This window comes from Lactuca virosa, chromosome 2, assembly GCF_052849685.1.
Source record: "Lactuca virosa cultivar CGN04683 chromosome 2, Lactuca_virosa_CGN04683_v6, whole genome shotgun sequence".
NCBI lineage: Eukaryota > Viridiplantae > Streptophyta > Magnoliopsida > Asterales > Asteraceae > Lactuca > Lactuca virosa.
Genome location: NC_136427.1, coordinates 225650260 through 225662089, shown reverse-complemented (window position 1 = coordinate 225662089; position 11830 = coordinate 225650260). Strand labels below are relative to the sequence as shown.

At 33.0% G+C, this 11830-nt stretch overlaps 2 protein-coding genes across 2 annotated transcripts; one reads left to right on the top strand and one right to left on the bottom strand.

Moving 5' to 3' along the window:
* Positions 1-347: 347 nt before the first annotated feature.
* On the bottom strand, positions 348-743 carry LOC145158255 (uncharacterized). The gene has a single exon (XM_079077178.1). The coding sequence runs from the start codon at positions 741-743 to the stop codon at positions 348-350; it is 396 nt and encodes a 131-aa protein (XP_078933304.1).
* A 4390-nt stretch (positions 744-5133) lies between these two features.
* Positions 5134-8391, top strand: LOC145156841 (WD40 repeat-containing protein HOS15-like). The gene is made up of 12 exons (XM_079076068.1): positions 5134-5386; positions 5727-5872; positions 5973-6210; positions 6333-6477; positions 6605-6758; positions 6850-7069; positions 7161-7282; positions 7407-7481; positions 7579-7632; positions 7707-7780; positions 7855-7929; positions 8004-8391. The coding sequence occupies exons 1-12, from the start codon at positions 5326-5328 to the stop codon at positions 8221-8223; spliced, it is 1584 nt and encodes a 527-aa protein (XP_078932194.1). The 5' UTR covers positions 5134-5325; the 3' UTR covers positions 8224-8391.
* Positions 8392-11830: the final 3439 nt, after the last annotated feature.

Genomic DNA, 11830 nt, shown 5'->3' with positions numbered 1-11830 from the left:
CCCTCCTCACGAATCTTTTTCAAACTAAGGCTAAAAGTTACAAATCATCCCCCAACATCCAAGATTTATAACAATACAAGCCCCAAAAGTTACCATATAACCCCTCCATGACAATTTCTCTTCAACATAGGTCCAAAACTTACTCTTTAGTCCCTGCTTCCATAAATCCTTACATTTTAAGTCCAATTAATACCAAACACCCATTGACTTATGAAAATCTTTGCAAATCAAATCCCAAGATTACACTTTAACCCCCTTGAAGATTCAAATCTTATCGTTTGGCTTCCCGAAACCAACTCTCAGCTAATTATTATTTCTCGGGGTTCCCGAGTTTATTATTTAAATCCCTATATTTTAAACGGGATGTTACACACAAGCTGCATGGCTCTTGCATCCTTGTTGTCACGAAACAGGTTTTCCAGGGCCCTCCATAAGTCAGCTACTGTTTGGTTCTTCTTGTTTATCTTCTGGGTCAAAGATTGAGTCATAGTGCCAAAGATCCATATCTTCACAAGAGCATCAACACAATTCCATTCCTTTTTGTCAGATGTGTCAGCAGCTTTGTCGTTTGGAGGATTGAGATGATCATTAACACTAAAAGCGACACAATGGGTTTCAAACACATCATGCCATGCATCATAGTTCATACGTTCCAGATCAAGCATGAATGGGATGTAAGCCTTGATGTTTGTGATACCGTAGGGCTTATCAGAAGATGAGGGAACAACAGTAGATGTCACCATGATAACGAGAGAGAGGGAGATAGAGAGAGAAGCAGAACGAGATGAATGAGAGAAGGAAGACTGTCGACGGCTAGAAGAAGCCGACAATTAGGGTTGAGGGACGATTTTAGGATTTTGGCTTTGATACTATGTAATCAGAATATTTTCCCCGTAAAACCTCTTCTCATTCAATAATGAATATATATGGAAAACAATATAATAGGCCACATACCAATCGGATGGGCCAATACATGGACAAATACAACAATAATAAAGCCTAACAACCAAAGTCCACTAATATGATGAACTAGAATTGGTTGAATTGTGATATCTAAGTTATATAAAATTTTGTTATATGGTTAATATAAATATTTGTGTGACACTATGTGAAATATAGAATGACTCACATAGACTCTTGGTTAGCAGTTTATATTCTATTTGAATTGACTCAAAACAATTTATTTTATTATTCAACATATTTCGACCAACTGGTGTCTGATTTTGATGATAACTCATAAAAGTTTTCAAGAAAAAGTATGAAATAAACAAAATTTCTTTCGAGAATACGAACTTAAATATTTATTTTAAATAAAAAGCTTCTTTTTCAGTAGTTTTTTTAAAATATTTTTGCTTCTTCGATTTTTTAACTTTTTTTTTGTATGTTTGTACATTTAAAATATTCCAAGTAGTTTGCTGAACATTTATACACAAATAAAATCTATAATTTCATATTTCAGTTTTCAGTAGGTGACATATGAAATCCGATACGAACCCAACCCGAAAATAAATGGGTTTGGATTGAAATGTCTAACCCACCAACCCGCCAAATATATAAGATTTAAAAAATATATTTAATATTTATTAATTAATTGAGATTTGATTGTCTATTTCATTGTAGCCACTGAAAAAATGAAGTCATAAATTTTGTATGGATACATGTTTTAGTAATTTGTCACTTTCTCACCAACATTGTTTCTATTGAGTTCATATATTTCAATGCTAATTAGTAATTAACTTTAGAGACATGTATAATCCATATAAATTTGATATATGAAAACTTAACCCGAAACTAACCTGCAAACCTACAAACATGTATGACACAAGTTATGTGGGTCGTATACGGGTTGATGTTTCCAACTCACGAACCTGTAACCCGCCAACCTGGATACATATATGGATTGGGTCAATCCGTCAATGTATTCTTACCCGCCAACCCGAACTACTTAAAAAAAATTTGCTTTTGTTAACCGGGTTTCTTGTACTACTAGAAATTGACAAGTAAATTTTCTTAATGTAATTCATCCATAAAAAAAATTCAAAATATAATACCTTTTTGTTTTTTTCCATTTGGGTCAAATTATTAAGAACGAGTAATGGAATGGGTACCCAAGGGCCAAGGGTTGTATAATGAAACTGTCGCGACCAAATGGACCATTTCTCTTAAAATCGAATATAAGTATACAAGTGTCTTTTATGTATGCTAATATGGACGGCATATATGCACATCGTTAACGTGTACAAACTGAAAGTTTTGTACTAAAGGATGATATCTGAAAATTTGTTCATCAAATCATTATCATTTGAGATGCACGTACTAAAATAATTGATACAATTGTGCCAATTAACTTTGCATTCCAAAAGTAAATAAAGAAAGTGGGACCACAATTGTTGTCACCCACACAATAATCCATCGTTGGGGAGTAACAAGCTTGAGATGCAAGGAGACAACGATGTTGAGGGAAGTCTGTGGACGTTGAGGGAGAGATGCAGACAGTGAATGTGAGCGACAGATAACGAGAGACTGAATAACCTTTACGTTATACTTGGCACAAATCACGATACAATTAACTTATTTTTCTAGTTTTTTAGATTAATTAAAAGGTAAATTATAGGTTGTATTTCTGAAAAACTATTGAAACTAACGTTTTAACAAATTTATAGATTTCTTTTTTAAATTATTTCAAGTATACCAGTTGGTAACATGGGATATAGGATAGGGGTCGTCTAGTTTGAAATTGAAAAATGTTTATTGAATTCTTTGTTTCCCAAAAAATCAATAAATTTAGGCTGAGGGAGTGGTGTTATAGACATAGCATGACAAAACTCCTTAACCTCACTCGCGCCAGGGGCGGATCTATAGTGGTGTCCGGTATTGCACCGGCAACACCTATTTTTCCTGTATGCAGTGGAAAATTTTTTGATTTTTTTTATTATCTATTTTTCATGCACCGACAATTCTTACTTCAATTCGACAACACCTACTTCAAAATTTGGAAAAATTCTTGGCGTTCATGGTAAAAAGATATGGCAAGAAAAAAAAAGATTGAAAATGACAAATAAAGAAAGAAAGGAGAAGAGAGAAAATTGGCATTCTCTTTGCCACAATTGTCATGCCATTTGTTCACCGTAACAAAAGCATGGCACCTAGGATATACTACACTTCACTCTCATTAGCCTTAAAAAATGTTCGAGAAATAAAAACATTGTTTTTGAAAATAGTTTTTTATCTTTCTTTTACTATCATCAAAAGGGATTTTTTAAGTTACACTCCTGAAATGATTATAATACATATGCAAGTTAGTTGAAACATTTTTCTTTAATGTTTTATAACCGTATACCTTATGGTCAGTACATAAGTTAATTCAAACATTTTTAAAAAAAATTATTTTTACCACATAAGTTAATAAACACTTTTATAAAATAAAAAAAAAACCAATATTATTTTTTATCTCTAACAATTAGTTTTTCAGCTATTTCAAAATAACAATGAAAGAGAACAATCCTACACATCCTTTTTCTTTGTTCTAAAATACTAGAGTTTTCTTATTTTCCTTTTCCACAACTACAAGTCTACAACAAACAAAGACATTGTTTTCGGCTTTGCAAGTGCCTCAAAAAAGGCATTGGCATTTTTTTTTGTCGATTCGGATGTTAAGAACTTTTTCTATTTTTAATACCACCAAACCAAAGAAAGACGTGTTGTTCGACAAAATTGTATCCCAATTTTTTATTTGTTATTTATTTATTTATTTGTTATTATTATTTTTGGTTTCAAGCAGATACTGTAAAAATAAAGCCAGTTGGATCAAATGGATTAAAGACCCTATTTTCGTTTTCTATTCTTCGTAAAAAAAAATAAAGCCAATTATTATTATTAATAATTTTTTTGCCGTTTGAAAAAAGAACAACAACAAAGAAAGATTTCGTGAATGTGGAAACAGAGAAGAAACCAATAGTTAAAGGTAGTTGAGTTGTCAAAGTCAGTTACAATAATATTTAATTTTGGTTGGAAGAACTAAGAAGACTGTTATTCGGTTGAAGTCTAAAATTGGAAGTAGCGAAGCAAGAAGCAAATCTCCTTTTTCAAACCCAATGACATGCTTCAACTTCAAATAGAATAATTATAATAAATTACAAGAATGGTCCTTGTACTTTATCAAAAATCTGAAGTTCAGTTCTATATTTGTCGTTCTTAGATTTTGTATTTCGTGTAGATATTGTCATTGGACTATATAAAATGATCTCAAAATTTGGAGTGAACTTGAGATTTTGAGTGAAGCAAATGGACCATCTTCGTAACAACATGCAAACTTAAGAACGAAAATGTAATAATTTTAATTTTTGGATTGAACATTTGATTTCATATAAAGCACAAGGACTACATTTTGAAATTTACTCAAATAATTTATGATAAAATAGCAATAATTTAGTGAATATATATATTTTAGAAGCATTATCGTTCCTTTAAAACCCTACAAACTAAAACTTTAATAGAGTCATAATCGTGCCAACATGGTAAGGTTTTTACTTCGATTTTTATTTATTTATTTATTTATTTATTTATTTTTAACTTAATTTATTACTTGGTCATATATTACCAGTGAATTAAGACATTACTTTTATTGAGGCCGTATATACTAGATAAATAAGTAAACAACTGATTTGCCAGACCAAAATAACGATATTTAAATTAAACCGATTTTTAACAAATTCTAACTTAATTAAACTTTCTTCTAATTACAAACCTTAATAATAATACTTATTATTATTCTTATAAACAAAAAAGATAATGTTAAAATGGTATTTTTAAATATTTAATCGTTGGATTCTTGAGTTTGACGATTCAAATCATTCAATAACCAAAAAGTTGAAAAAATCATACCCCAAAAACCGAAAACCAAAAATATTACTTTTTGGATGATATTTAAAAAAAAAAGAAAACATTATACCACCAGAGGGACAAAAACCTAAACTACTCAAAACTAAAGGTTAATTGTTAGCATTTCCTTTTTCTTGGAGGGTGTATGCATGTACACAAGTGGAAAAAAGATGGACTCCATTTGAATAGACTGTCAAATTATTTCTTGCATCGTTCAGTTCAGTTGGTTGCCATCACGGGGTTTCGCCGGTATATTAGAACAGGAAACGAGGTCCCCGACGTCACACCTCACAACTGAATGCTCGCAATTTTTCCGGCATGGTTCATAATCGACGAAGAAGAAGCAAGAAACGATTCTTTCATTCCATTTCTGAAACTGTGGCTACTTTTTAATCCAATTGCCCCCTTCTTTCATCTTCATTCGTACCAAATTCCCCAAGAAACATGAACTCTATCACTGCCGCCGAATTGAATTACATTGTCCACCGTTACCTTACTGAATCAGGTAATTCTCCGTGGTTATACACATGCATATACATTTAGATAGACGAAGCACACTCATGTTCATTCATTCATGCAGGGGTTTTCTGTTTGTCGATGATTACAAGTTGGTTTCGTCTTTTCTTTCTTCTTCTTTGTCGGAAAATCTCTAATCGAACACATTCTTTAGTTTTAGAACATGTAATTTGAAGTTCCGGACATTCGAATTTCAGTAATTCATTTCGTTTCGGAATTTTCGATAATGCAGAGTGTTAATTTTATGTTTTCTTTAAAAGGAATTTTCTAGGGTTTTTAAGTAGTTGATCGACGAAGTATTGATAATTAGTTGCTGATTTTACTCTCAGGTTTTCAACATACAGCCTTCAATTTTGGATTCGAGGCAGCTATTAACAAGTCCACCATTGATGGAGCTAAGGTTCCACGTGGAGCCCTCGTTACTATTGTACAAAAAGGGATTCAATATCTTGAAATGGAAGCAAATTTGAACGATGTCAGTATGCTAACTCTTCACGTCTTCACCTCTTCACCTGTTCTTCTCTTATTTCCTCTTATCTATTACAATGATGATCATCTTTTTTCAATATTTCCAGAATGACGCAGATGTAGATGAAGATTTCTCATTCATCCAACCATTCGATCTCCTCACTAAAGATGTCAACCAACTAAGACAAATCGTACAAGAGAGAAGGAAAGCTAAACAAAAGGAGAAAGAAAGCGGGGAGAAAGAGAAAGATGTTAAGGATAAGCCAATCAAAAGGAAACTTCGAAAATTGATCATAGATGATGAAGAAGAAGAAGAAGAGGAAAATGTACAAAACCTGCAAAGAGGTAAGTTTCTTGAATATCTCATTTCAGTTTGAACAAATTGCATCCATAAAAACCATATCCATGTTTCATTTGACAATATTAGTGGCATATATATATGTAATATCTAATCTTTCTATTTGTAGGACCCACACAAATGGATATTTCTACCTCATCAACACCTCAAACTCGTGTGAGGATTCTCAAATCAGAGGTTTTGAACTTGAAAGGACACACAGATGCAGTTCTAGACTGTGCTTGGCATCCATCTTGCTCACTTCTTGCATCAGTGTGAGTTGTTACAAATATAGACATTGTACTTTTATTTAAAAATGTAACTATATTGTTATTATAAGTAAAAAATAAAGTACATTTCCATTTCATGCAATTTGATGATCTTTTATTGTTTAATATTTAGGTCTGGAGATTCTACAGGTAGGATTTGGACAATTCCAGAGAGGAGTAATGACAGATATAGTTTACAACATGGGCCTATTAAATCAGTTGAATTAAAGCATTCTAAAGGTAGAACAAAAGAAAAAAACAAAGATGTTACAACACTTCAATGGAATGTAAGTCTTGTAAGCATTTCATTACAATCTTTATTATTATTTTTTTTTTCATTTGTTGAAAATAATATTGTTTTTTTTTAAAAAAAAAAAGATGGATGGAACCCTTCTTGCCACTGGTTCCATTGATGGAAAAGCTAGAATTTGGAGTACAAATGGTGAGTTAAAGAGGACTTTAATCAAGCATAAAGGACCTGTATATTGTATTAAGTGGAATCAAAAGGGTGATTACCTTCTTACTGGAAGCAAAGATGAAACTGCAATTGTATGGGAAAAGAAAGATTATGGAAGTCAACAATTCAAATTCCATTCAGGTTTTATTTTTATTTTATTTTATTTTATTTATCTAGTGTACGTTGAATGACGTAATTGCCCTCCAAGGAATGAAAATAATATGTATTATAGGTCCTATTCTTGATGTTGATTGGCGGAATAATTACTCATTTGCATCGAGCTCAACTGATCACATGATTCATGTTTGCAAGATTGGTGAAAATCACCCTGTTAAAATCTTTTCTGGGCATCAGGTTTGTTATATATATATATATATATATATATATATATATATATATATATATATATATATATATATTTAATGAGATTTTGGAAGAAGTATTTTTGATGTTTTGATCAACTTTTTTTCGGTTTTAGGGTGAAGTTAATTGTGTGAAGTGGGACCCAACAGGTTCACTATTGGCTTCGTGTTCTGATGACACCACTGCAAAGGTTATATATTTGTCGATTTACAACCATTATTCATCTTTTTCATATACTTTACTTGAATTCAAATAATAATAATAATAATAATTTTATTTTTGTTTAGATTTGGAGTATGAAGCAGGAGAAACACATTCATGATCTAAGATATCATACTAAGGTGATTCATTTTGAGTAATAATTTGTGGTTATTAATCTGAATTTGTTACTAATTAACTGAATGAACATGAACAGGAGATATACTCAGTGAGATGGAGTCCAACTGGGTCAGGCACCATTAATCCGAACAAAAAGCTATTGTTGGCAAGGTACGTATAACAATTAACAAATTATTAATTTACTTTAATTTACCATTTATCCTAAGTAAATTAATAATTTGCAGTGCATCATTTGACTCGACAATAAATCTATGGGATGTAGAATATGGAAGAATAGTGGTAAACATGAATGGGCACAGGTATTAATTAATTATAGAATTTATGGATATATTAATTAATGTGTTGATTGATTTAAAAATAAAAATTAAAACAGGGATTGTGTGCATACGTTGTCGTTTAGTCCAGATGGGGAGTATTTGGCGAGTGGGTCGATGGATAAGTTTTTGCACATATGGTCAGTAAAAGATGGGAAGATTGTAAAATCGTATAATAGCAACGGGAGTATATTTGAGGTGTGTTGGAACAAGGAAGGTGATAGGATTGCCGCGTGTACCAATAACAACAGTGTTTTTGTTTTGGATTTTAGAAAGTGATATATGATATCTGAACCTCATCATCCATGTAAATGGCGATAGATAGATGTTGTGTAAATGGTTAGTTGTGTGTACAGACTAACTACATACAGTGTAGATCAAAACAAACTTCAAACTTGTCAATGTTTTGTTGACTTGATCATATGAGGAACAAAGATATATGGTAAAGAAAGGTTTTTGCATGCATTTATCATTTTATTGTGTTTATGTTTTATGGATTCGTTTGTATATGTTTGTGCTTTTGTTTGTTAAGGCAGTGCATTGACATAATAGATTGTAATGTGTTTGGTCAGGAATCAAACAGATGGTTCTATGGGAGGAGTATATGTTGTTGAAATTAGAGTACTTTCGGTTGGTTTTTTATTCTCAGTAATAAACTTTCAAAATCAATGTCCCCGTTATATAAAAAATGAGTGAACGAAAGGTTATGTGCAAGAGAATTTGATTGAAAGTATCTCATGTTAGAAGCGGTGTATGAAAAGTTGAAAACATAAACAAAATCAATTAAGCAATGAAACAAGGATGTGATTATATCACTATCCATAAGGATAATTAGCTCCTTGTTACTTATTCAATTTCTATGAGTTAATTTTCAAGTTCAAACAACCCATTTTCAAAATAAAAAGTAGATGAATAAGAATCTTGAAAAAATCTTTCATTTGTCTATCGTTATAAACAATCTCATCTATATTATCTATGAAATTCAAACCTGAACTCTATTTGAATTGGGACCAAGACAAAAAAATCGAAAAGGCTTGTGCTTCCTTTGTTTTTTTTTTTTTTGAAAGAGACAAAAGTCTCAGGTAAACTTTATTAATAAAGAATAAAAGAATTACAACGAAAAAATAAAAACAACTTATAACCCACAGAAACCAAACCAAAGGCTAAACCCACTCCAACCTATCCAAATCCACATGCTTAGCCATTTCCTACTACTGCCAACATACCAAACTCTAGCCCAAAAAAAGGAACCCTTAGCCCAAACAAACTCCTCAACCATAAGACAAACCACTCTACCACCTATCTTGAGAACAAAGTTCCCAAACACCAAACTCATAAACCAAACAAAAAACAACTCAATAAGACAATCCCAAAAAAGACTCAATCTACGAGACCATAAAACAGAAGGCATAAACCAAATATAAAAAGACTTCCTCATACGGAACCAAATCCATAACCTTAAAAAACTGGAGTAGCACCACCAAACCAAATTATTTAACCACCAACAAAGCTCCAACAACCCTATCCAAAACTGCACAACACCTCTACCAAACAGATCACACATCATGAGAGATAACCATATTTTTTGGACTAATCCCATCACGAACCTGATTAGAACATTCCATTCCCTCACCCTCCAACTTCTTATTACTAACTTCAGAGGGTAACTTCTTCATTTTAGAATCTCCTTTGGAGTTAATAACATAATTAACCCCATGAGAATTAACATAACTCGGACCTGGATCAATATGAATTGAATTTTCCAGCCCACCAGAATCAGACTTAGAAGAATCAACTCGCTGGCTCATAAAATCATCCTCTAACCTGTCCACAATTTCATTAGTAATATCACTTAAAACAGCAAACCGATTCACTGTATTAACAAAATTGTTCTCCTTTTGGCTACCCTTCATACCCTTTCCCTTCTCCACTTTTTCCTCTTTTTTCCCAGAATCCACACTCTCTTTCCCATTATGCCCCTGCTTATCTACAATGAAAGGTTTATTATTAGCAGCAACAAACTCCTGGTTCTTTTGATGATTCCAATGGCTAACACTCCCCCTATTCCAATTCCCACTATGACTTCTGTTATTCCAGCCTTTATTACCCTTATTACAACTATTATAGCTTCCTATTTTGTTATTCGCACCATTCCAATTACTACCTTTGGTTCCAGAAACATTGGCCTAAACATCACCTGTACCGTACCCCTTCACAGCAGCAGTCCCTGCATTTCCAGCTTTTTTCGTGACCATAGTGTACCCCTCACCATCTTTATCAATCACATCCTGAATATCACTCTTGACAGCAACATTTTTCCCATTTATAACATTCAAACATATAGAATCATCATGCCCATATACTTTACAGGAGGAACAACGCGAAGGTCGCCACGCATATTCAACAACAAAATTTTGAATAACAGCTTTATCCAAATCAAAATCCCAAGTACCAACATCAATACTATCTTTCCACTTTTTATCAGCCGACATATCAACTAGGATCCTCGCATAAGCACTTCTCCCCTTATGCTCAATACACATATCTTCTGTGAAAGAATCAAAAGCCAAAGCAATACCAATCTTACTAGCAATGATGCAAAGATTCTCAGCACTCCACGCTTCCAATGGAAGATCAAAAATCTTGATCCAAACAGGAACACTTTTATGGGATTCCTTAGTGAGAGCCAACCCCGGTCGCCACCGCTGAATAAACAAGGAATATTTATTGAGAATAATCCAAGGGCTATTATCTAATATCTGCCTCATTCCTTGTTCTGAGTTGAATTTAAAGAATAAGAAACCTTTACTATTCATGAAAACATCTTCAAGACCCATATTCTTCCACATTTTCCTAACTTCTGCACTAATCACTGGAAACCCAATCTTCTTGTCAAGCAAATAACCATACAAGGTATTCATAAAAGGAATACTAGCCTTCTTCAGATTATCAATTGGCAAAACAACAGGCCCCTCATCAGATCCATCAGTCGGAGGAATAAACTTAACTTGCAACTTCCCTTTATGAGTTCTACCATTTAGAGCTCCAGCATATGATATCTTCTGACCAGAATCAACTTTATCCTTAACATCAATCAAAATTTTCTCTCCTTCATAATTAGAAGCATCCATATCCTGCCTTCCCTTACTAGCATCACCTAGAATAGAAGGCTCCAGGTTGATGCTATTAATAACCGTGGCAGTATTCTTCAAAGACAAATGCATATCAGAGCTTAAATTCTGTGGATTATTATCCTTGATCTCCCCTTCTTCTTTACTCAAATCAACATCAGAATCAACCACCAAATTACCACTATCATCTCATTTATTTGATTTATTCAGATAATCTAAATCATCATTATTCTCAACTGAATTCTCCCTTTCCATAGTCTCATCACTTAGAAATTTAAACCCAATACCAGGTATAAACTCATTCTCTGTATCATCCGTCCCTTTTTCCTCTTCATTCATCTCCTTACTCTTTATAGAAATACCAATAACCTCAACCTGAACACCATTCTTATTCATCTCAGGTGAAGAATCAATACTAACAGCAATAGGAGGACTAACATTAATCATATGACTCTTCACATGATTAACATCAGAATTAGGGCTAGAAAACACAACCGCATCCTTAGGAATTTCCCAATTCTTAGATAAATTTGCAGTGTTACCTGAAGGAATAGAATCCTCTAGAATGATCGGAGGCAAAACCTTGGTCACTTCATCCATAACATTGGAACTAGAACTCTTGATCGAAGCTTGACAAGCAACCCTAGAAGCACTAGAATCGGATTCCCACACACCATCAGATTCCGAAGCATCCTCCCTTTCTTCTTCTGTAACATCATCCACATAGTAATCCTCAGCATCCATGGGAGTTCTGA